Genomic DNA, 25,734 nt, shown 5'->3' on the forward strand with positions numbered 1-25,734 from the left:
CTTGGGTTAAGAGTTAATTATGGGGTGGGGCTGGGGATTTAGCTCAGTGGTAGAGCGCTTACCTAGGAAGCGCAAGGCCCTGGGTTCGGGCCCCAGCTCCGAAAAAAAGAACCAAAAAAAAAAAAAAAGAGTTAATTATGGGGCTGGAGAGATGACTTAGCGGTTAAGAGCACTGACTGCTCTTCCAGAGGTACTAAGTTCAATTCCCAGCAACCACATGGTGTCTCACAACCATCTATAATGAGATCTGGTGTCATCTTCTGGCCTGCAGGCACATATGCAGGCAGAAATCTGTATGATGTATACATAATAAATACTTTTTTTAAAAAAGTTAATTGTGAGCCATGTGGATTCCCAGAACTGAACCTGGGGTCCTCTAAGAGCAAGTGCTTCCAGCTTCAGGGGAACCAATATCCTCTTCTGGTTTTCACTGTAAGCTGTGTACCCATTGCCCACACTCAGACATTACAAATAAGTAAATACGGACATGAGACTTGAAGTACTGGGTCAGACTCCCATCACCACATGAACCATACATGATGTGTGTTTGTAACCCCAGCATTCAGGAGGTATAGGCAGAGGGATCAGGAGTTGAAGGTTATCTTCAGCTATATAAGTTCAAGGTCGGGGTTGGGGATTTAGCTCAGTGGTTAGAGCGCTTGCCTAGGAAGCTCAAGGCCCTGGGTTCGATCCCCAGCTCCGAAAAAAAAAAAAAAATAAGTTCAAGGCCAGCCTGAGCTTATGTGTTACCCTACTTCAAAAAAGAAAAAGTTTGCAAATGTCAGAAACTAACCCAAACTACTATGAGATCATGTGATTCAGAGCCAGTCTTAAGCCTCCTTCCATCTATAATTAATGGATTAAAAGCATCCTAAAATATTTTTCATCTCTTGAGTACTCCTTGGGATTCTAAGGACTTAAATGACTCCTCTTTATAGAGCCCTGGAGATGGGAAGGTCCTAGTTTATTGTAACGTGAAAACTGTCTAGTGAAGATACTTTGATGAAGTAGCTAAATCTTTATGGCTAAACTAATCCTGCCACATCCTGACCCTGCCAGCTCCGCTCACATTGTTTTATAGGCACTTGCACCTTGCTCGCCCCCAGCATTTGTGGAGGGAACATGCTCAGAGGTGAAAGTCCAGCAACAGGTTCTGGGCTAACATTAACAATGTAGATTTTAGGTAGTTGCTCTCTGCGAAAGCAGAACTAGAGTTCTGTATATTATGTTGCCAAAGTATTTCCAGTGTCCAGCCCATGAAATGTTTCTCCCCTACATTCCTTCTCCAATGGCCCCACACCATTGTCCACTTGCTCTCAACAGGCTCTTCGATCCCTCTTAAATACCGTGCCCACTGAATCCCTGTCAGTGTCCCACAAAGCCTGCAAGGCCACTTACCTTGCCTACTCGAATGCATCTGTGACATCCTCCTGAGGTCCCCTGCAGATGAGTTGTGTGGCCCATTTTACCTGAGGAGAAAAAGTACAGCAATAACACTGAGAACTAGAGAAAGTATTCTTACAAGTAAATCATTGCTAGAAAAAGGGATACAGCCATACAGCTATGCAGGGAGCAGTCACGTGGTACCATGAACAATGTACTTGAAGAATTCAAGGTAAGGAGAGACATGTCTGCAAAGGTTTGGGTCAGGGATGGCTCAGTGGATAAAAGTCCTTGCACAGGCATGAGGACCTGGGTTCAGATCCCTAGCACCCATTGGACCCTGGAGCAAGGAAGCAGCACAGTTCACTCACTGACCTGGCAGACAAGCTGAAAAGGTGAACTCCAGGTTCAGTGAGAAAACATGTCTAAACAAGATGGAGAAGCAGTTGTAGAAGACATAAATAGCATCAACCTCTGCTTTTACATACACATACATAGTCAAGCGTACCCACACATACAAGTAAGTGCACAGATAACACACACAATACTTTATGCCCTGTTGGGTCTTTTTTTCTTTTTTAACTTTATTTGGCTCTCTTTACTAACAAAAGTTGTGATTGAAATGAAACAGCCTTAATGTTAAACAACTGTACAAACCAAAACCAGACAGTGCCACTGAAAATTCCAGAACAAGAACCCCGAATGATGAAGATTAAGGTATTGTGCTAGGCAGTGGTAATGTACACCCAGCACTTGGGAGGCAGAGGCAGGAAGATCTTTTTTTGAGTTCAAGGGCAACCTGTTCCACAGAGCTAGTTCCAGGATTACAGAGAGAAACTCTGTCTCAAAAGACAAACAAAAAAGGTACTGTGGAGTTTTGGGTCAGGCTGTGATTTCAAATTGGGTCAGAGCAGAGTGAACAGTGAGAGAAGTAGGCTGATCATCCTCTATTCAGACCTAAGAATTAAGGTATTTATCTTACAGTTGTGTTCAGAAAGCTAAAAAGAAAACAGCTAAGTACAACAAAACAAATTACTTGTTATATTCAAGCACAAACACTTAAGTTGGTTCTGTTTTCTCAAGTGGATAACAAGAGTAGACAGCAGGTGACAGCATACAACCCCTCCGTGAATAACAATGAGTTTACAGCACCAGGTGCACCTGTGTGACTTAGACCTAATAGATACAGCCATCCCCACAGCTCACCACCAATAATAGGAACCAGTAACTAGGAATGGATCTGCAGTCCCCAGTATTGGTCCAGAACTCCTTCCTGATTGCCTTTTTTTTTTTCTTTCTACTTTCAGCTGTCAGAGCCACTAAGACCAAATCCATTTTTTCCTTCCTCTATGGTAGAAAGGTCTCTTTCTCAGCCTTGTTCCACCACCTTCGACATAGAACATAGGACATCTCTGATCCAACATCCCCTAAGATGAGAAACAAAGTGTAAATCAGCCTGAGCTTGCACATTTAAAACTAAAGGGTTTTCCCTTAAGAGTCTCATTTCAGGCTGGCCTCAGACTGCATGTGATCAAGGATAATCCTGAACTTCTGATACTCCTGCCTCTGCCTCCCTAGTGCCAGGACTACAAGTATGAGTGCTTCACCTGGAGTATGTGTTGCTAAGGATAGAACCCAGGACTTGACACATGTTGACCATGCACTCTAGCGGCTGAGTTACAACCTCTGCCCCAGGCCCAGTTTTCAATTGAGTATTTTTTTTTTTTTTTTGAGACAGGGTCTTATGTAACCAAAGCTGACGTAGAATTCCGTAGCCTAGGCTGATACTGATCTCTTGATCCTCCTGCCTACGCCTCCCATGTGCTGGAATTACAGTCGAGCAATACCACATGTAGTCTTGATGTCATATCTCAGAAGAAAAGCAGAACCTAGTTAAACAGGGAAAGTATCCCAAGCAGCCAGTCAGAGTAATGGCCCCACCTAAACTAGAGCAAGGCCCCCTTGAAACAGCCAGCTTAGTGCTGAGGGTGGGGGTCCACACCCTGCAGCGTATCCAGAATCCCAACAACCTTCACTTCCATAGGAACTGCACTAATGACAAAAGAGTTCTAACCTTTTATATCAAGCATCTTGGTTTGAATCTCACTTCTCCCACTGCCTGCCAAGTTACTCAATCTTGATGAGCATGTTTTCCACATCTGAAGAAACAATAAAGCTTACATAATTTTGCTGATTAAAAAAATACACGCAAGGTGTGCTTTGCAATAGGTATTTTTTTAAACTGCTGCCTATTAAGTACACAGCATAATTTTTTCCATTATAATCCAGGCGATATAAACAACCGAAACAAGGCTTTCATAAAATAATACCTACTACTTAGATCTTTTTCTCTTTTCATATTTTTAAAATCTTTGTGGTGGCTTTTATGCTATGTGTATCTGTGCATCACCTAGGTGCCCAGGAACCCAGAAGAGGGTGTCTGGCGTCGGATCTCCTAGAACTGTAATTATAGATGCGTGGATGCGAGCACCATGTTGAGGCTAGGAATCTACACAGGGTTCTCTGCAAGAACAGCCAGTGCTGCTCATTGCTGAGCTCTTTCTGACTTCTTGTTTTTGTTTTTTGTTCACTACGTCGTGTTGACAACTCTATTGGGTAATTTCATAGAAACTGTTGGAAAACAAAGTTGTTAATTATGACAGCTATTACTATGACTCGAGGAATAGTTTGAATCCCCTTCAGAGAAGAGGGTCAAGCCCCAAGGGTCAGGTCGGCTCCCGGCACGGAAGGCCCGCCTCCTCCCCTAAGGTTAGTTGGAGAAAGCCGGAACTCAAGGCTCAAGCGGTGACGTAGACTTCCGGTTCGGTGGCCTGACATGCGCGCACGGCTGTCGACAGGGCTCGAGGGTCGTTTTGGTGCGGTGGCTCGGCACCTCAGCCCTCCAGAGTGCCATGAGGTCGGTTAGCTATGTGCAGCGCGTGGCGCTGGACTTCAGCGGGAGTCTCTTCCCGCACGCCATCTGCCTCGGAGACGTCGATAACGACGCGGTGAGTGCATGCGCACTGCAAACGACATTATTTGGGCGGGGCGAAATGTGGGAAAGTGGCGTGTGGTGCGCTTGCGCACTGGGGTCAACATGGCGTGTGGAGGAGAAAATTTTGATTGACAGTATTGGCCCCTGACCATCACTGCAGGCGGCTTAGTTGGGCCAGATCCTCTAGTAAAGCTATTTTTTGTTTTAACTTTAAATTTTATGTGTAGTGTGTTTTGCTTGCATGTATGCGAGCACCGTGTGCGAGCAGGGCCCAGGGAGGCCAGAAGAGGAACGTTGGATTCCCTAGAAATGGAGTTACAGACCCTTGAGAGCTGCCACGTAGATGCTAGGAATTGAACCCTATTCATCTGGAAGAGCAGCTAGTGTCCTAATCGCTGAGTCATCTCTCCAGCTGTATTTTATTTTTATTATTATTAATTTTTAAGAGGATAAGTAGTTGGTTCTCTTGCTCAGTTCAGTGACTTGTCAGGGTAGGAGGTTGTAAAAGCCTGTTCCCTGCATTATTTCCTTTCGTAGTCGCAATACCTTTGCAAACATCTTTACTTTTCAAAGCTCTTTTTTTTTTTAGCCTGTAAAGTGAATTTAATGATATCCCTCTACCTATGACTTTGCTTCCCCCGCCCATCCCCCATGCTACCATGCTTGCCCATATTCATTATTGTTATTGCCCTTGTCTCCTGCACTGGAATCAACCGGTAGATATCTCTGCTGCCTCCAACCTACAGAAGATACCCCATGTCGGGCTTCTACTGTGCCTACCCAGAATAGACTCAGGTGTCGGGCGACTTTGTAGTGCTACCTCTTGTTGAATTACAAAAGCAATTTCCATCTACTTTGTTTTCTTTCCTAGGCAGTTGTTCCTTTTCTCATCATTTAAATAGATAAATGCAGATTAAACAGGCGAAGCAACGACAGGCACACAGTTAAGGCTCTGGAACTGTCAGTGTTAACAATATTAGCAGCCCTCCCAAACCCACCAGACCTACCATAGGAAATATTCAAAAAGGTGGGGTGGGGGGGAACTGTACCTAGTATGTTCAGATTTCATTTCTTGATACCATTACTTAAACTGCACAGTACAGCATAACCTAAGGGAGGGGATACTTTGAGAAAAGCATTATTGGATTACTTTGTTGTCCTAACGTTATAGTGTTTGCACAAACCTGAGTGTATTTATCCTGATACATGGAGCCCACCACTGACCAAAGTATATGCAGTGTGGGTCTGTATTCAGATAATCCTGGAGATGATTAAATACATAGCAGCATCCTGGGGATGCAGCTATCAAACACTTGCCTGACTGTGAACAAAGCCCTGGATTGAATTCTCAGAACCACAAAAATAAATAAAAGAATGAGAATCAAGCTGGATGTGATGACGCACACCTTCAGTCCCAGCATTTGGAAGGCAAGAGCAGGTGGGATCTCAAGTTGGAGTCTAGCCTCATCTATAGAGCAAGTTGCAAGACAGCCAGAGCTACACGGAAACCACGTCTTGAAACACCAAAAATGAAAAAGAAAAGAAATGAAAATATACATGGGGTTATGTGCAGATGCTACTGTATGGTTTGGTGTAAGGAACTTGATTTGAGTATTCACGGAGTTCCTATGATCAATGCCCCACAGATACAGAGGTTCAACCGTCATTTATGCTGTCCTTATTTTTCTTGCCCAAGTTGGGAACTCTGAAGTTACAAATGCTTGTGAGCTGTTGTGTGGATGCTGGGAACGAAACCTGAGTACCCTGCAAGAGTAGTAAGTGTTCTAAGCCCCTCTCTAAACCACTTCATCCCCACCCTCAATAATTTGTAAAGTATACTTGCTTTATTTGCATGTGTGAGTGACAGGGCAAGCACACGTGTACATGCATGCACACAGGGCAGATGTAGAGGTCAAAGGATAGCTTGCAGGAGTTGGTTCTCTCATCCATCACATGGATTCTGTCCAGGGATCAAACTCAGAATTTTAACTTTATAATTGTTATTAAAGACAAGTGGGAAAAACAAAATGTTGTATGGTGGAAGTGTTGATCCAGTGCTGTTTAAAAGACAAAGCAAATGTGATTGTTTCAAAGCCACCTTTGTGTTGGGGGGAGGCGTGGGAAGGATAGAAGTTAGTTAACAAGTGACCAGCTGTACCACATGTTCCATAAGACTGTAGCTATAGTCTGAGAATGTAGCCCAGTGGAGGGGTACTCATCTAGCATGTGTGAGGCCTTGAATTCTTTCCCCAGCCATTCTAAAAGAAGGGGTTTTGTGAGGATTGTTGCTAAGCGAGGTGGTACACGTCTGTAATCCCAGCACCCAGCACAGAGGCAGGAGTGTCACTGCAAGTTCAGCCTGATCTACACAGCAGATTCCAGGCCACCCAAGGCTATGGAGTGAAACACTGTCTCAAATCTACCAATAAAACATGATTAGTAGTCCCTAGACAATTGGAGCTTTGGGAACGGGGACAAAGTCTGATTTCAACTTGATAAATCCTTAGCCTAAAGTTCTTTGAAGCTGATTTACTTCCTGCTGAGGCAGAGGGAGAAGCCAGGAATGAAATTTGTTCTCAGACCGCCCACAGAACCCTGGCTGGATGCAGCAGGGGCAAGCCCTTGGGAGGCTGAAGCAGATCACAGAAAGACTGCACCTTTCTCCTTCAGCACCCCTTAAATATGGTGGGCTTTCCCTCTGAGGGTCTTCACCATCACTGTGTTAGGGGTGAGGCCAGAGCCAAGCTCTGTCAGAGCAGCAGGTCTGATGAGAAGCATTCAAGTGCTAGAAGTCAGATCGCTGCCTTGGAAATGTCCGCTCCCACATGTTGCCTCAAACTGCCTAGCTGAGTCACATCTGCTTGCTCAGTGTACTTCCCATGCTGTTTTATGGTTCTTTTCCTGTGTCTGGGGCTCCACAAGATTGAGAATTCTTTCTCTACAAGACTGCTGCCTGGAAACTGGAGGGCTGGCTGAGCACTTTCTTTTATTTCTAATTTTTCTTTCTTTGATAAAGTCTCACAATGTACTCACCCCAGGCTGAGCTGGAATTTGCAGCCCTCCCCTCTTCCTCAACCTCTGGATGCCGGATTGTAGGCATGCACACTGTTATAGGCCCCTCTCAGCATCTTATACATGGAAAACAAGCAGGGACAGCAGATCAAGGGGCTTAACCACCAAGCCTGGGGAACTGAGTGTGGGCTCTGGGACCCCCAAGATGGAAGAAAGGAGCTGATTCTTGCGCACGCGCGCGCGCACACACACACACACACACACACACACACACACACACACACACAAGGTTGGAGTGATTGCTTGGTGGTTTAGAGTATTGGCTGCTCTTCTAAAGGACCCCAGTTTGATTCCTAGAACCCAGGGCCTCACAATCGTCTCTGACTCCAGTACTAGGGCCTCTGACAGCCTCTTCTGACCTCTGAGGACACCAGGCATGCATGGTGCACAGACATACATGCAGGCAAAACATTTATATACACAAAGTAAAATTAAATCTTTTTTGAGAAAAAGTAAGAGAGGGGGTTGGGGGAGCCCAGCATGGTGGCACACATCTTTAATCCCAGCACTTGGGAGGCAGAGGCAGGTGGAACTGAGTCCAAGGCTAACCTGGTCTACAGAGCAAGTTTAGGACAGCTAGGGATATACAGAAAGGGAGGGGGAGAGATTGAGAGAGAGAGAAAGAAAAGGGGTAGGGGAATAGGCAGAAAGAGCTGTGTTAAAATTCAACAGTTGCACGCTAAACCCTTACAGTGTGTGGCCTCTCTCTGCGGAGTCTGCAGAAGTCCTCTCAGGTGACAGTAATTGAGAGAGACCTCAGCTGTGGGATGTTGTAAATCAGTACAATGTACGCTTATATGACCTGACACTGCCTTCTTGTTTGTTTGTTTTTCTTTTTGTATAATCTAATAGGCTAGCACAAAACTCCCATACTGTTATAAATACATCTTTAAAAGTCAAATCATGTCAATCCCAGTTTCTCTCAAATTTCTTGTTTTGGGCAGGTCTCGAATAGCTGGGTCTAACAGACCCATGTCACCCCCTCAGTCTCCCTTATTATTTTTGATCTCTTAAGAATCTAACTCTAATTTCCTCTCTCTGTGGGAAACATTGTCTTCTTTCCCAGAGAAGGGAAAAAAAAAAAAAACTGTAGAGACAGGGTTTAGAACCACCCAGTTATCATGAGAGCTCCCCAGATAGATAGTTATTTGGACTATTGGGAGGTCAGGGGAGAAGCTCCCTGAAGGGCCCCCCCAACCCCCACGCCCAGAGTCAGGATGCTCATACCTTCATGCTGTGTACCTCAAGCAGGGCCATTCCTCTGTGTTCCTGTATACATGAAAATCATTAAAACGAAGGGGTCTTGTGAGAAGAGACAGGACCCTGGGAACTGGCTTTGTAGTCTTGACCTCTGATAAAATATGACATCTGAGGTGAGTCTTCAGAAATTCACTGTCAGGCTGTTTTCAAAACATATCCCGAGCTAGGCATGTGTGCAGAACTGTGCAGACAGCTGGCTTACCTAAATCACTGCTCTAACACACACACACACACACACACACACACACACACACACACACACACACACACACACACACACACGGAAGTAAGCTGTGGAAAACTGTCTGTATTGCTTCCAAAAGATGTTTGTTGTTGGTTCCCTCTGCTTCTTTACCTGTGCCAGGTAAGTGCTCTGCTGCTGAGCCACCCCCTGCCCACAGGCAGTCTCAAAAGATGGGTTTTTTTCCCCCTGAAACTTGTTCTTCCAGTGTAACCTAGTCTGGCCTTGAACTTGCTATCCTCTGGCCTCAGTCTCCTGAGTGCTGGGATCACAGGCAGATCTCTCAAAGCCTTGATTTAAAGGCTGGCTTAAATTTGCTCTGCAACTTGAAAATGTCCTTGAACTTCTGACACCTTGTCTTCCCCTCCAGTGCTGAGATACCTGATGTGTACCTCGGTGCCTATTTTTCCTTGCTGGTGTTTGGTTTGGTTTTATTTTGTTTTGAGACACTATGTAGCCCTGACTGTCCTGAAGCAGTCTGTAGACCAGTCTGGCTTTGAACTCACAGTGATCCTCCTGCCTTGTCCTCTGGAGTGGGGGGATTAAAGGGTATGCCACCATACCTAGCAACTGCACCTGGCCCCCGTGGGGCTGGAGACAGAGCCCAGGGCCTCATGCATGTTAGGCAAAGCACGTCACCAACTGAGTTACACCTGCAGCCCGTCAGAGGGTTTTTAACAAAGTTACTCATATTCAAATATAAATATAAAGGTTACGGTTTTTCCAGAGACAGCTGAGCTTCGATCCCTCCCTAACAGTGCTCTCTCCGTTTGCAGTTAAATGAGCTGGTAGTAGGAGACACCAGCGGAAAACTGTACGTGTATAAGAGTGACGACAGCCGGCCGTGGCTTACCTGTGCATGCCAGGGAATGGTCAGTACTCATCCCTGTGGGTCTCAGGGGGGAGATAAGGTGCCTTTGTGTTGGATGGCAAGGAAGAGCCCCACAGTGAGTCCCCAGGCAACTCATTGGATTACTGCTTCAGAGTTTGTTGCACTGAGGGGATGGCGGGGTTGGGGGTTGGGGGGTTAGCTCTCACTTGCTCTGCTCCCCTTTCAACTCTCCCACAAGACTAGTTTGTGGGAGCTTGCTCTCTGTTGCCATGATAAAGGCCATGACTTAAAACAACTCCGGAAGGAAGGAGTATATTACAGTTCACAATTTATAGTCTGTTTTGAAGTCTGAAAACAGTACAGGATCTCAAGGTGGGAACCTGGAAGCATCAATTCCTGCAGAGAATATGAAGGCGCTTACTGGCCTTCTTTCTCATACAACCCAGAACCACGTGCCCAGGACTACGCCCTCCCAAATCAGTCATTAATCAAGAAGTTGCCTCCAAGCAATCTGAAGGAGGCATATTCTCAGTCTCAGTGTAACAGGGGAAAACTATATTGTCCTTATGTTGTAGAGTGAGCTTGCTACTGTATGGAGACTGCCTGGGATTTTCTGACAGTATGCAGTGTAGCCATACACCGGTTAACAGCAAGGACATGTTCTGAGAAATGCATTGCTGGGTTCTTTGATCATCAGGTGACCACAGCATTTATATAAACTAAGACAACTACTGTGTTAGCTTAGGTGTACGAGGTGGGGTCTTGCTTTGTAGCTCAGGCTAGCTTCAGACTCTCAGTCCTCCTGCCTCAGCCTCTTCATTGACACCTGGCTATGTGATGGGAACTTATAGGTCCACCACCATATATGTGACGTGTTGTTAACTAAAATGTCCTTACACAGTATGTGACTGTATAACAAAAAATGAGAGTAATACTTAGAATAGTCTAGAAATATGATAATTAGGCTGTTTTTCTGTTTGGTGGGTGTTTTTTTGGGGGGCAGGGGGTGGGGCCATAGAGGGCTTATGAGACAGGGTCTTGCCATATAACTCTGGTTGGCCTAGAATTCATAGCAGTTCTTCTGCTTCAGCCTCCTGAGTACTGGAGGAGTCTAGGTGTGCACCATACATTAGAAAAGAATTTTTTTAAATTTTTTTTGCCTAAATCTGAGTTTTTACCTCCTTGAGTCTCCAAGGTATTACCGTTTGAACAAAACAAACTGTCCAGCTCAGTGTGTCTATTAATAAAGACTATTTGTGTAAGTTGCATGACACAAGCTTTCATGAATGCTTTGGAAGTTTAGAGGTGAATGGTCTCTCTTGGTACCTCCCTCAGGCTCTTTCTCTCTTGCAGTTGACTTGCGTTGGGGTCGGAGATGTCTGCAATAAAGGGAAGGTAAGAACTCAGGCCGGGTTGGGGATTTAGCTCAGTGGTAGAGCGCTTGCCTAGGAAGCGCAAGGCCCTGGGTTCGGTCCCCAGCTCCGGAAAAAAAAGAACCAAAAATAAATAAATAAATAAATAAACACCTACATTGAAATTTTGGGGTTGGGGATTTAGCTCAGTGGTAGAGCGCTTGCCTAGGAAGCGCAAAGTCCTGGGTTCGGTCCCCAGCTCCGGAAAAAAAAGAACCAAAAAAAAAATAAATAAATAAATAAACACCTACATTGAAATTTTGGGGTTGGGGATTTAGCTCAGTGGTAGAGCGCTTGCCTAGGAAGCGCAAGGTCCTGGGTTCGGTCCCCAGCTCCGAAAAAAAGAACCAAAAAAAAAAAAAAAGAACTCAGGCCGTCGAGGTAGAGCTTCAAGGCCTTGCCTCCATTGTGACTCTCAGGGAAAGTCAGCCCTGGCCCTTGATGTCTGCTCTGATAAGTTCTCACCAACCCCTGTGTCTCTCCTGTGCCTCTGTCTCTCCCAGAACCTGGTGGTAGCAGTCAGCGCAGAAGGCTGGCTTCACTTGTTTGACCTGACACCCACCAAGGCTCTAGATGCTTCTGGGCACCATGAGACACTTGTCGAGGAGCAGCGACCTGTCTTCAAGCAGCACATCCCTGCCAACACAAAGGTCATGCTGATCAGCGACATCGGTGGGCATGAGCAGCCAAGGAGGGGCCGGTGGGCTCTCGGGCAGACCCCAGGGACTGCCGAGGAGAGTTGGCTCCATCCTGCCTTGTGCTATGTGTTATCTTTCTCTCTCCTTTATCTTCACTTGTTGTATGTTTGAGGCATAGTTACTGAGCTCCTGTTATAAGCTAGGAACTGTTCTAGGTTCTAGAATTACAAAAATGAATAAAGCAGGAAAAAGAATTCAGACCATCTAAGATCATACTAAGAGGAGTCAGAATAAATTTTATAACAAAATGAAATAATGAGGCTGGGAATTTAGCTCAGGATTAGAACACTGCCAAGAATCAATACTATATTAGAGGGTAGTAAGTAAATCACAGGGCTGAAGGTGTCAAGATAGAGACAGCAATTTTAAAGATTTACTTGTATTTAATTATGTGTGGTTGTGTGTGGGTTTGTGGACGTAAGCGAAGGTCAGATCTGTAGCAGGAGTTTCAGGGAGTTGTGAGCCACTTGACATGAGTATCGGGAACTCAACCAGGGTCCTCTGGAAGAGCAGCAGTACTCTTACCCTCTGAGCCAGGCTTGAGTAGTGGCAGTCTTAAAAGGAGTTGTCGCAGACACTCTGCTGGAAGGTAGCATTTGGTAAAGAGCTGAAAGTGGGGAGCTGGAGAAATGGCTCAGTGGTTAAGAGCACTGACTGCTCTTCCAGAGGTCCTGAGTTCAAATCCCAGCAACCACATGGTGGCTCACAACCATCTGTAATGAGATCTGGTGCCCTCTTCTGGTGTGTCGGAAGACAGCGTGTACTCACATACATAAAATAAATAAATCTTTAAAAAAAAAAAAAAAAAAGAGCTGAAAGTGGCAGGAGAGTGAGCGGTGGAGACTTGGGGATGCTAATGGGCTAGAAGCTGTGTAGCCGGAGGTGTGCAGAGTGAGTCAAGGGGCTGTGGCGTGGAGATAGGAAGCTGAGGGCTGAGATGACGGGGCCTGCAGAGCATTTCCATGAGAAGCTGCATGAGCACAAGGCCAGGCAGGGGTGGGCAGCAACCCTAGGGTGTGGTGAGTGGCTCAGAAGCCTGGGCATGAAGCTCCATTCAATTGAAAGTGGCAGGAGTGTCAGCCATGGAAAGGTAGCCGTAGGCGGAAGCTGAGCAGTTGAGGTTTGGCTCCAAATCCATTGTGTTTCTGTGCCTACAGATGGAGATGGGTGTTATGAGCTGGTGGTAGGATACACGGACCGTGTGGTGCGGGCCTTCCGCTGGGAAGAGCTGACTGAGGGGCCTGAACACCTGGCAGGGCAGTTGGTGTCCCTCAAGAAGTGGATGCTGGAGGGCCAGGTGAGAAGAGTGAACAGAAAGGCTTATAGAAAGTGGGGCCGTCTGGGAAGAAAGGAAAATCTCCTTGCTGAGAGAGACCCGGGTCACTTTTAGATGAGTGGAGTTCTAGTAACAGGTACAGAGTGCAGGGAATGGTGGACTAAGACTTCAGGTGGAAGCCAGTGGGCACCCTGCAGAAAGCAGACTGACCGTGGAGGGGGTGGTGCCAGACAAGTTCACAAACCTCAGATCCCCATCAAGCTGGGGGGCTCCTCTCAGAAACCCTGCCTGTGTCTCCCCTGTTCCTGGGGGCAGAGTCTCCCTTCCTTCCTGCTCTGTCCCCATTAAGACTCTGTTCTCTGGTGCAGGTAGACAGTCTCTCTGTGACCCCAGGGCCCCTGGGTGTGCCTGAGCTGGTTGTGTCGCAGCCAGGGTGTGCTTATGCAGTTCTCCTGTGCACCTGGAACAAGGACACTGGCTCCCCTCCTGCCTCTGAGGAGGCCACAGGAGACAGTAGGTAAGGGGTGGGTGGTGGGTGCATCGGCAGAATGACATGGTGGCCTGGTGGTGAGACAGATCTGTAGATGCCAGGACCCACCTTCCAAGTCCCAGTCCAAACACTTTGCCCCATTAGAAAAGGCTATTTAGGGACTCAGGAGTCCAGAGCTTTTACTTAGAGCATTTGCTCGCTGTAACCAGGCTTTGCAGAGATTCCACCATGCAGAGCCAGGTCTCAGCACTCCTGCCCGGCAGCCCCATCACTCCCCTTCCATTTGCTACATGGGTCTGAAAGAGTCGGGGGGCGGGGGGGGGGCTCTGAAATCGAGAGGTGGACCCTGGAGAACTCAGCTCCCTTGACTTTCTTGACGTCCGGTCCCTCTTTTACCCACAGGGAGACCCCTGCCCGAGATGTGGTACTGCACCAGACCTCTGGCCGAATCCACAACAAGAACGTTTCTACTCACCTAATTGGCAACATCAAACAAGGTAAGGGGGGAAGGAACTAAAGGAACAAGGCAGCTCTGGAAGAAAGCTGCCTTGCCCTCATTCCTGCCTCCATTCCCCACATAGGTCATTACCCTGAAAGTGGTAACACAGGCCTCTTTGCCCTGTGCACCTTAGATGGTGAGTAGTCCTGGGCTGGGTGAGGTGGGGTTCTGCCTGAGGGGTCTGCTCAAAGGTCCAGCACACACACGTACACACACACGCACGCACGCACGCACGCACGCACGCACGCACACACACACACACACACACACACACTCAGGCATATACACACACATACCCCCACCGCTCTTTCTCTAGGAACACTGAAGCTGATGCAGGAAGCAGATAAGTTGCTGTGGTCTGTGCAGGTGGATCACCAGCTCTTCGCCCTGGAAAAGCTGGATGTCACGGTCAGTGGACTTTTTCCTTTTTCGAGATTCCTTGGTTTAATTATGTTCACGTGTATGGATGTTTTACCTGCATATATGTCTGAATGCCACATGTGTGCCTAGGACCATGGAGGTCAGAAGAGAGCATCAGAGCCCCTAGAAGTGGAGTTACAGAGAGTTGCTAGCCACTTTGTGGGTACTAGGAATCAAACCTAGGTCCTCTGGAAGAAAAGCCATTGTTCTTAATCGCTGAACCATCATTCCAGCCCACTCACAACCAGACATTTAAATCAGCTGTTCTCACCTCCCAGTCACTGAACCTTTTTTCTCGGACTGAAATGAGTGTGTCTATTACAGTCAAGTGTGCCCTTATAGCACACAATTTAATTCTCTATGAGACTACTAGAAAATCATTTCCAGGCCTTTCAGCCAAAATAGTGGCCCTAACGTAAACAGGCACTAGGTCCAGAAGTGGGTTATTCGTCCTGTGTGTCCTGTGGTGTTCTTCCTTGTCCATGAGTCTGTTTGACATCACTGTAGTCCCTCACTTGCCAGATGGGTCTACACTAATATACTACCGTGGTACAAGCTGGGTGGCTTTGACCAGAACAGACCTGTACTTGGTTTTGCCTCTATTCCCCTACTTGTGACCTTGACAAGTGACTTTATCTGTCTTAGCAGAAATTTCCAAGGTAAAACTGAGAATAATGTCAACATCATAGTATTGCTTTGAGTATTAAACAAAGTAAATCATTGATTGCCCTGTGGGGCCTTGGCACATGGAGAGATACCCTAACTTACAGTTTGCCAACCAGAGTCAAGTTCATGGTCCTCTATGTCTTACTGCCCCCAAGCCACCATCTGATCCTTTTCTCCTCTCTTTCCTGTTTTTTTCTTTTCTTTTCTGACACAGGATCCTGCTATGTGCTCTGTAGTACAAGCTACCCCTGACCCTGACCCTGATCCTAACCCTGACCCTGACCCTGCCTCTGCCTCAGCCCCTGCCCCTGCCTCTGCCTCTGCAGCACTGAGGTTACAGCTCTGTGATACTACATCTGACTAGTCTCTTACTAAAATGGTTCCTGACCCTCTGGCATCCTGTCTTTGACCTTTTTCAGGGCAATGGGCTTGAGGAGGTGGTAGCCTGTGCCTGGGATGGACAGACATATATCATCGATCACAACCGCACTGTTGTGCGCTTCCAAGTGGATGAAAATATCCGTGCCTTCTGTGCAGGTGGGACAGTGCCCTCTGAGCTCAGCTACTCCAGCTTAGTCAATGTGCTAGAAAGTGACTCATTTCCCTTCAGTGTAGCCCTTGATAGGTGTCATCCTTAGCTTTCACTAGTGGGTGATGAATGGGTCCCATGCTGCCAGCTTGACTGTGGTTTTTAATTTAGGAGGAAATGGTTATTTATTCTTCTATGTCTGAGTGTTTGCCTGGATGTATGTCTATGCACCGTGTCTGCACAGTGCCCACAGAGGCCAGAAGAGGGCATCATATCCCCAGGACCAGAGTTACAGACAATGGCTAGCTACCTTGTGGATGTTAGGAATTGAATCCCCAGTCTTCTGAAAGAGCAGCCAGTGTCCCGAGCCATCTCTCCAGCCCTAGCATGGTAGTTTGGAATGAGAAGTAAAGCACAGTGAGACCTCCATCTTTAAATGTATAACGAATGGGGTGACTGGGAAGACTTTCCACCTGAGCATGCCAGGCTGAAGAAAATGCTTCCAGGGTATTCCCTGAAGTCCCAACTGTGGACTTTGAAAAGCAGCAGTGGCTGTTTGGGAACAGGAATGTATCTGGCAACTAAAAGGATAACGAACCAAGGGTGTGGTGTGGTGGTAGAGTTGGCATGTACAAAGCTGTGGGCTTGGACTCCAGGACCTCTCAATAACTGGAAGGAGTTGGGAAACACCTGGTTACCTGGAAGGTTGATGTGTGCCTTGGAAGAAAGGGATGGGCCAGGAAAAGCCTCCTCTCATCACTATGTTACCTACCCCTTGCATTCACATAGCTCTCTTTTATCCCATAACATCACTAAGGTGAGAAGACTCTAATGTATTGTTCCTGCCCTCCTCCTGCCACCAGGACTAAGCCTTGACCTTTCTCTTCTTGCTCCCTTCTTCCAGGCCAGTACGCCTGCAAAGAGGGCCGCAATAGTCCCTGCTTGGTCTATGTCACTTTCAATCAGAAGATCTACGTGTACTGGGAAGTGCAGCTGGAACGTATGGAGTCCACTAATCTTCTGAAGCTGCTGGAGGCTGAGCCTGAGTACCACAGCCTACTGCAGGAGCTGGGTGTGGGTGAGTGTCAACAAAGCCACTGGGCCTGCACCAGAGGCCTGACAGCCTCTTACCAGTCTCTTCTTGGCCTTCAGATCCTGAGGATCTTCCTGCAGTCTGTACCCTGCTTCAGCAGACTCTCTACCATCCGGATCAGCCAAGCTTCCAGGACCCCACCTAACTAGGCTTGATCACTTAGCTGGTGAAGGATCCTTCTGAGTCCCCCAACCCTACCCCAAAGTGATCTTGGCAGGATGGGGAATGTATATTACAGAGGAGCAAGACTTGGTTCTCAGCATGGATGGATGGTGGACCCCAGAGAGCTTTTGATGAAGAGATGGGTTGCCTCTTTGCTTGTTGCCCCATGGTCCCCTTCCCGTGCTCCCTGCTCTGATTGCAGGAAATGGACATGTTTGTGAGACAAGGCAGCAAACCTTTGCCATGATCCAACACCTGAAAGGCTTCAGGCCTGAGGGAGCATGGAGGTGACCCCGACACCCTCTGCTGAGCACCGACTTTCATAGCTCTAGGCAGCTGACACAGTAGTTATCACAGGAATGGCAGAGTTTGTTCAGGGCATCTTTTAGGATATTTTCCTGTCTCATCTTCCTGTGTTTCCATTTACTGAAGCAACTAGGTCAGGGCTTTCCATTTTGTCATTATCTCTCTCTCTCTCTCTCTCTCTCTCTCTCTCTCTCTCGCTCTCGCTCTCGCTCTCTCTCTCTCTCTGGTTTTGTTTTGGGGTTGTGTTTGTTGTTTTCTATGTCTGTGTGTGCACAGAGGTGGAACCCAGGGCCTTTCACAGGCTAGCCAAGCACTCTGCTATCAGCTGCATCCCAGCACTGCCACACTCTGAGGTAGCGACTGCCTGTAGTAGACACTCAGAGTTTGCCTCTGTCTTACATGATGGTGCACCAGTGTAATCCCAGTTCTGGGAGGAAGATCATGAGTCTAAAGCCAGCCATTTGAGACCAGCATGGGTCACATTTGGAGATCTTATCTCAAATAAACAAGACAAAACAAAAAGACATTCACAATCTGGTACAGCTTTACACTCTGAACTGTAAACGAGGCAGGCAGCTAGATGTCTGAGTTCAAGATAGCTGGGTCTATGTAGTTTCAGACCGACCATAGTAAGTTCCTGCCTTTAAGGGGTGTGTGTGTCTGTGTGTGTGAGGGGGGGGCGTGGCTTAGGCCATTTATGTTTTAATTGCTTCTTACTCTGTGTGCTCTAAGTATTTTTTTAGTTATAAGTGAGAAGCCTTTGGATTGTGGCTAAACTTTGTGTTTGTCATGTATGTGCATATCCTTTTACACACACACACACACACACACACACACACACACGAGCCAAAAGAGGATGTCCAGACTCCTGCTTTCTTTCCGTCCAGTTTACTCCCTTGAGACAGGGTGGTCTCTCATTGTCTCTGAAGCTGTTTCCTGTAGTCAGCTGCTCACTAAGACAAGTGATCTACCTGTGTCTGCATCACACAGTGTTAGGGTTACAAACATCTGAGCAGGGGGTTGGGGATTTAGCTCAGTGGTAGAGCGCTTGCCTAGCAAACGCAAGGCCCTGGGTTCGGTCTCCAACTCCGAAAAAAAAAGAAAAAAAAAAAAAAAAAAAGAACTTTAAAACAAACATCTGAGCAGTGTGCATGCGTGTGTTTCGCCTGTACTTATGACTGTGTAAGGGTGTCAGAAGCCTTGGAACTGGAGTAACAGGCAGACGGGTGAGCTACCGTGTGTGTTGGGAATGAAGGGCTGAGGCCCAGATTCAGGTTCTGAAGCCTGCCTGGCACATGCTCCTCCCACTAAGCCATCTCCCTCCTCCCCACCAAGCCATCTCCCTCCTCCCCACCAAGCCATCTCCCTCCTCCCCACCAAGCCATCTCCCTCCTCCCCACTAAGGCATCTACCTCCTCCCCACTAACCCATCTACCTCCCCAGCCTCAGGGCTTTCGAACTAAGTGAATAGAGTAAAAGAAAATGGAGACTGTCAGAGTCCAGTATGACCTCACAGTGGAGGTAATACTTATTTGGTGCAACTGCATGTATGTTTGTATAGTGCATAGGGTGGTAAGTGTTCTTCACAGGCCTGTGTTCCAGCTCGGGTTCCCTATGTGCCTGAGGGCAGAGGTACTGTGAGCTCCTGGAGGTAAGGAGGAAGAGACCGACCAGAAGAGCAGCCTTAGAGAAACATTGTTTATTCAAATGCGGAAGCAGGCCAAGTGCCTGCCCTAGGCTGGTCTGCCTCTAATGGAGCAGGAGGAGGCAGACTGGGAGGGAGCTTGTCTCAAAGCACTGCAGTGAGGGAGGGAGTCGGGATTGAGACGAGGAACCCCACACCCAGCACCCAGAGTGCTTTTGAAAGTGAAGAAAGTGACACTTTGTGTGCTGGTTCCTCTTTGGTCCACATAGGCTTTGTATTGAGTTCCCTGGTTTGGGTTAGAAATATTGTCTCTCTTCCCCTAAGACTTGAGAGTCAGCCCAGCCAGAGAGACACTCGGACATCTGCCACCCAGAAAGAGTACTGACTACAGGCCCTCAGCTCAGGGACTGCCTTCCTAACCAACAGCCCTACTTGTGTCCCCCCTCCCCAGCTGTAAGCAGATGAGTACATGTGTCAGGAGGGCCAGCTTGGGGTGGGCTTCAGGCTGGTGGAGGCAGCAGGTAACTTTGACCCCCACAGCCAGGGTAAAGTCTAGAGCCCATTTTCTGGAGGTCCCTTTCTATAAGTGACTGGGTTGTGCACTTGGGAAGGGATAAGAGAGAATGGGGAAGCCAGGACCTCAGAGTCACAGTACTCTCGGTAGGAGTTCCTAGGGCAGAGGGCAGCGATGGAGAAGCAGAAGAGAGGTGGCCTACTGCAGGATCAGGGTGGTGAGTAAAGAGATTAATGCAGTGGTCTCCAGATGCCCTGCTCAGGTAATACCCACTCCACACCACTCTTCCCTAAGGCACGGTGTTGCCCTAGGGACTGGCTGAGACAGTGGTCACTGGCCAGGCTCTTGATACAGAGGCAGGAAGGGCAGCTCCGAGAAGGGGGCTTTCAGCCGAAGCACTCCACGGTCCAGGTCAATGCAGCACTGCCGTGGGGACCGCGGATGTGTAGTCACCTCCCTGCTAGCTCATACCTGCTCCCTTCCTTCTGCCTCCCGCTACTCCCATGCCCCTGCCCCATCAGAGGGGGAATGAACCCATTTCATTTTCCTTTTGGGGATAATTAAGCAAGTTCCCAGTTTTTAGCACCTCTCAGTCTTGCCAGTCTGATTGGGGCTTCCACCCTGACCCTTCTATCTGTCCTAGCATTTTGGGTCAGGCCCAAGCATGGACACCTTACCTTGAGGGAAAGCAGAGTCTGCAGTCCCAGGCAGAATTCAGGACTGTCCACATCTGCAGGAACCATTGGGAAACAAGGTTGGCTCTCTGACCACTGCCACCCTCCGCTGATCACTCACTCCTCTCCCAACCCGTCCACTCCCACAGCTGAGATCAGCAGAGTGGTAATAATCTGTGCATCCTGGGAGCGATCCCTGACAGGACCCAAACCACTCAGAAGAGAGGTAGGAGAGGGGAAGGACTTACCCACCACCTGGGCCGAGCATGCCACCGTCTCCTGCCCCAGCTCCAGCTCCACCTGTTCCACCTGACTTGTTGACTCAGGTGCCAGATCCCCACTAGGGGCTTGGGGGACCCTCTTTCCTAACCTGTGGTTAGAAAGCAAGGGTTATAGACACCACAGGCTGTCTTTCCAGTCCTTGACCCAGGTAAGGCTCAGCTATTTCCTGCCAGAGCTGCCTGACCAACCTCCCCCAGTTTAAGAAGACAGAATAGCTGTACTGAGAGTTTGTATGCCATCATTTCACTCTTGATTGTTGGTTTTGTTTGGGTTGGTGGGGAGGCTGTGGTTTTTGAAATAGTCTTGTAGAGCCTAGGCTGTCTCAGATATCTTAGGTAGCCAAGGCTGACCTTGAATTCCTAGTTCTTTACCCTCAGATGTTAGGTTTGCAGACACGAGCCACCGGCAGCCATCTTCAGTAGATACTTTGAATACATTTCATCAACCCAGAGAAACCACACCCCAAAACCCAGTGTGGCCTGTAGTGCCAACACAAACCCACACACAGGAGGCTGAGGCAAAAGGTTGTTGTTTTTGAGGCCAACATGGGCTACACAGGGAAACCCTGTATCAAAAAACAAAAAGGGGATTGGGCAAGGGGAGGAAACACCACCCACTGCTCTGGCTTAGGCTGTACTCTTACCCCAGGCGCCTGAGGCATCCAGCAGATATCTGATTGTGCTGGGTCCCTGTGTCCACAGCCACACGAAGCATCTGATCCTGGCACTAAGAAAGAAGCATTGTGATGAGTTAGTAAGTCCCCCAGGAGGGGACTGGGTCGGAACTCTCAACTTGCTGACCTCTTCAATGTTTCCCTTTAAGACATGAGGGGATGGCGAGTTCATTAAGTTGAGAAAGATCTGGGCCACAATGGCCATCTGTATGTTTACAGGAACCTGAAGGCCTCCTAGTCAAAGAGCCACAGTCTGGAAGGGCTAAGAAGACAAACCTCTAATGTGGACACTCAAGATTTGGGTGACCAAGAATGGAAAGAGGAAGACAAATTCACTGCCTTGGGGTATTGATAGGCAGCAAGGTGGACACCTCGATACGTACACAGAAAAATGAGTGTTCTTGTTCCAAACACTGAGCAGCTACTGCGTGGAATGTGTGGCTAGTAGATAATGAGTACCATTCCCTGGCATTGCTAAAGATGAAGTCTGACTCCTCCATGGTAGAGCAGTAAGTCTATAGAAGGACCACGAACAGCATGCCTCAGGACACGGAGCTGTTCCTTGCTGGACAGAGAAAAGTTCAAGGAGGAGGCAGCATCAGAGTTGGGCCTTAAAAAATAAGAACGTGGACAAAGGATGATTGGAGATTAGGAAGTAAGATTTCTGGGCACAGAATCAGTGGACATTTACTGGAATTGTCCCACCAGCAAGTGTGTGCTCCAATGGCTCTCGAGATGAGGGACCTTGGGGCCATAGAGATGGCTCAGTGGTTAAGAGCATCTGCCACTCTTCAAGAATACCTGAGTTCAGTCCCTGGATTGGGCAGCTCACAACTCCAGCTCAAGAGGATACAACAGCCTCTTCTGGCCACTGCCTGGGCATTTGTGTGCACAAGCGCACACACACACACACACACACACACACACACACACACACACCACAAACATACATAGCCTAAGATCCTTCTTCACCTTGGAACATGAGCCTTGCGTACACATGTGTACCTTTCCAATGTGTGCAGTACAGAAAAGCAAATGTGCATTTACATACAGTTTGATAAAAGCATGGGGGCACAGTACTACAACAGTGTGGACAGCTGGCAGTACACAGAGGAGACAGACAGAAAAGTAGATGCTGGCCCAGAAAAGGAGAGATACGCCTTCTTGACAGCCCAGGCAGAAGGGAAAGCTTGTGAAGTGAGCAGGCTCAGCAGGAAAGTCAAAATCGGAACCTGGGAGACTTCTTACCTTGCAGTTGACAAGAAGAGCTGGAACCTGTGTCGCACTGGTCCTGCTGCTGTCATGGCCATGGATCAGGGCCTGCAGCAGGGGGGACTCCCCCTGAAGCCGCCTCTGGTTTCCCTCCACCAGGCGTCTTTGGATCACACTGTGTGGCTGCTGGCTCCATCACAAAATAGTGAAAGCAGTCTAAGCCGAGGATACAGGCCACTTGCTTCCCCATCTTAAACCTTGCAAACCACAGGATCTTTGCCCCAGCTCTACCCAAGACAGGAGCAGTAAGAAAGTAGCTGAGGGATGGTTCAGCAGTTAAGAGCACTGGCTGCTTTTCTAGAGGACCTGGGTTCAATTCCTATCACCTATACAGAGGCTCATAACTAGCTCCAGTATGATACAATTGCACAGTAGAACAGGTCTGTCACCCGGCACTTGCTAGGTGGAGGAAGGAAAGTCAGGAATTCAAAGTCATCCTCAGCTACATGGCAAATTTGAGGCCAGCAGGGCCTAAGTGTCTCAAAAATATTTTAAAATATGATTGTAACAAATATGAGCCAACCAATGGTGGCATATAACTATTTTTTAAAATATTTGTTATGTATACACCATACAGCTTTCTGCCTGCATGTATGCCTGCAAGGCAGAAGAGGGCACTAGACCTCATTACAGATGGTTGTGAGCCACCATGTAGTTGCTGGGAATTGAACTCAGGACCTCTGGAAGAGCAGTTAGTGCTCTTAACCACTGAGCCATCTCCCCGGCACACGACTTTAGTCCAAAGCACTGGAGAGGCAAAGGCAAGCAGATCTCTTAGAGTTCACGGCCAGCCTGGTCTACAGAACAAGTGCCGGGGTACACAGAGAAACCCTGTCTCAACCCTCTCCCTAACCTCAAAAGAGTGCTCAGGCTAGAATAATGAATGATTATCCTTGACCTCCCCCATCTGTAGCCACCCTCATCCAGCCTGAATCCTGCCAGCTGTGCTTCCTTTCTTTGTAGGAACGCCTACTGTATCCAAACTCCCACAATTCTCTTGGGCTCCTGGACACCTTCCCTCTCTCACAGAAGCCTGCCTCCAGGTCTTGCCTTTCTACACTGACTTAGCTAAAGCCCTGCTACTCACAGTGTGGTCCTCAAGCCAACACATACAGAATTTATTATCTATGATTGTAGTTGAGATCTTAAGGGGTGGTGGTGGGTGTGTGTCTGTGCGTGTTTTGCCTATATGCATTTCTGGGAACTATGAAGTCCAGAAGACAACATCATACCCTAGAACTGGAGCTGCAGATGGTCATGAGCTGCCAGTATGTACTAGGAATAAAATCTTGTGTCCTCTGGAAGAGCAGCCTCTAAGCCATCTCTCCAGCCCTAAACCAACAGCTTTAAGGACATGCTAAAGCCTGTTTTGTTTTTTTTAATTTGTTTATTTTATGTATGTGAGTACACTGTTACTGTCTTCAGACACACCAGAAGAGGGCATCAGACCTCATTACAGATGCTTGTGAGCCACCATGTGGTTGCTGGGAATTGAACTCAGGACCCCTAGGAATGGCAGTCAGTGCTCTTAACCACTGAGCCATCTCTCCAGCCAGCTAAAGCCTGTTTGAAATGCAGAGTCTCAGGCCTGCATCAAGAATTTTGTTTCTGTTCTATTGTTTTCTGGTGCTCGGGCTTAAACTCAGAAGCTTGCACATATCTGGCAAATGCTCTACTGAGCAGCTGCTCTCCCAGCTCTGAATATGCTTGGTTTCGTTTCATTTCATTTGGTCATTTGGTTTCTTTCTTTTGTTGTGGTTTGATTCGGTTTTGGTTTGGTTTTATTTTTTGGTTTTTTTTTTCAAGATAGTGTTTCTCTGTGTACCCCTGGCTGTCCTAGAACTCAATCTGTAGACCAGGCTGGCCTCAAAATCAGAGATCTGCTTCCTGAATGCTAGGTGCTATGATTAAAGGCATGTGTCACCATCACCTGACATTTCGTTTGTTTTATGACAAGGTCTTACTATGTAACCCTGGCTAATCTGGAACTTTCTCTGTAGACCAAGCTGGCCTTGAACTAACAGAGATTCACCTGCCTCTTCCTCCCAAGAGGTTTAAAGGGCGTATGCCATCCAGTCCAGCCTAGCCCCTAATCTTGTTTCAGTAAGATTCCTACACAGTCAAGTTTGAGAAATGCTTAAGTAAAATGTAAAAACAACTGTACAGTCCAGATACGGTGTTGTGTTTCTGTAAACTTCCAGTGTTCAGAAGGCTGAAGCAGAATAGCCACTCTAGGCTACCTTTAAAAAAAAAAAAAAAGGAACTGGTGTGGTGGTACATATAGGACTAAGGAGGAAGAGACTGGTGGATATCTGTGAGTTCAGGGCCACATAGCAAGTTCCAGAACAGCCTGAGCTGCATAGTAAGAACCTATCTTGAAAACAAATTTTTAAGTGCTATTCGCCAGTAGGGACAGCCTACTTTTGTTTTTTATTGTTATTGTGTGTTTGCTTTGGGGTTCTTTTGTTGTTGTTGCTTTTTAATGTGCATTGCTGTTTTTGCCTGCATGTATACAGGCATGATGGTGTCAGATCTTGGAGTTACAGACAGTTGTGAGCTGCCATGTGGGTGCTGAGAATTGAACCCGGGTCCTCTAGAAGTGCAAGCAGTGCTCTTAACCACTGAGTTGTATCCAGCCCCTCTTGCTTTGTTTTGTTTTGTTTTGTTTGTTTTTGAGACAGGGTTTCTCTATGTAGCCTTGACTGAGGGAATTCAATATGTGGTCCAGGCTGGCTTCAAACTCACAAGAGATCTGCTTTCTTCTTCCTCCCAAGTGCTGGGATTAAAGGTGTGAGTGGCTACACCCAGTTCTGCATTTTCTGAACTGATCCCTAGATGACCTGGCTATTGTCTTTCTGGATTGTCCACCACACACGGCTCTCATACTCTAGAGGCACTACTCTTGCCTGGCCAGGCTGTTTCACCTCGGCCTCTAGTCTTGCTCACCTCTCCAGGAAGCCCCTCCTTCCCAGTTCTCACTAGGCTGGTCTGGACACATAGCTTCCTACACTTCATTGAGTAGACAGGTAAAAGGGCCTTGCTTCTACCTCTGACGCCACCTGCAGGTCTGGCCTCTGGGTTATTCTGTCCTCCGTCGTTCTCCCCGCCTTGTAGCTCATTTGGTCTTGATTCTCACAGATGTTATTTTTGGATTTCACCCCCACTGCAGCCTGGAAGGGCCTTCAAATCAGATTTGTCTTGCTCATCTTTCTGTCCCAGGGCCTAGTTCAGCATAAAGAGGCTCTGTGGCTTGTGAACTGGGGGTGGTTCCACCATAGCAAACTTGCCTAGCATGCACGTCTCATCCCCAGTACGGAAAAGAAAAAGAAAAAAGACTTGA

General features: G+C 47.6%; 2 protein-coding genes and 1 long non-coding RNA gene across 3 annotated transcripts in view; 2 read left to right on the forward strand and 1 right to left on the reverse strand.

Moving 5' to 3' along the window:
- The first annotated feature begins 343 nt into the window (after positions 1-343).
- Positions 344-881, forward strand: LOC116904574. Its single transcript, XR_004388343.1, has 2 exons — positions 344-623; positions 728-881. It is a non-coding gene; the product is annotated as an uncharacterized LOC116904574 (long non-coding RNA).
- Positions 882-4,174: 3,293 nt separating this feature from the next.
- Positions 4,175-17,119, forward strand: Itfg2 (integrin alpha FG-GAP repeat containing 2). Its single transcript, XM_032905586.1, has 12 exons — positions 4,175-4,391; positions 9,728-9,823; positions 11,137-11,178; positions 11,699-11,867; positions 13,051-13,190; positions 13,538-13,686; positions 14,062-14,156; positions 14,241-14,294; positions 14,475-14,566; positions 15,664-15,781; positions 16,678-16,851; positions 16,926-17,119. Exons 1-12 carry the CDS (start codon positions 4,296-4,298, stop codon positions 17,009-17,011), a joined length of 1,311 nt encoding a protein of 436 aa, XP_032761477.1. The 5' UTR covers positions 4,175-4,295; the 3' UTR covers positions 17,012-17,119.
- A 2,562-nt stretch (positions 17,120-19,681) lies between these two features.
- LOC116903214 (testis-expressed protein 52-like) overlaps positions 19,682-25,734 on the reverse strand; it is a 31,773-nt gene continuing 25,720 nt past the window's right edge. Inside the window, exons 3-7 of the mRNA XM_032905589.1 lie at positions 22,371-22,520; positions 21,093-21,175; positions 20,416-20,537; positions 20,171-20,223; positions 19,682-19,916 (exon numbers count right to left, since the gene is read on the reverse strand). Of these exons, the coding sequence (XP_032761480.1) occupies positions 19,824-19,916; positions 20,171-20,223; positions 20,416-20,537; positions 21,093-21,175; positions 22,371-22,520 (501 nt within the window). The 3' untranslated portion in view covers positions 19,682-19,823. The remainder of the gene's footprint in view (positions 19,917-20,170; positions 20,224-20,415; positions 20,538-21,092; positions 21,176-22,370; positions 22,521-25,734) is intronic.

Source organism: Rattus rattus, chromosome 6 (assembly GCF_011064425.1).
Source record: "Rattus rattus isolate New Zealand chromosome 6, Rrattus_CSIRO_v1, whole genome shotgun sequence".
Lineage (NCBI taxonomy): Eukaryota > Metazoa > Chordata > Mammalia > Rodentia > Muridae > Rattus > Rattus rattus.

Excerpts from the sequence above, each read along its gene's own strand:
- Itfg2 (XM_032905586.1), top strand. The coding sequence starts at position 4,296 with ATGAGGTCGGTTAGCTATGTGCAGCGCGTGGCGCTGGACTTCAGCGGG. Across the intron at positions 11,179-11,698 it reads ATGTCTGCAATAAAGGGAAG|AACCTGGTGGTAGCAGTCAG; the intron begins GTAAGAACTCAG and ends TGTCTCTCCCAG. Across the intron at positions 16,852-16,925 it reads ACTGCAGGAGCTGGGTGTGG|ATCCTGAGGATCTTCCTGCA; the intron begins GTGAGTGTCAAC and ends CTTGGCCTTCAG.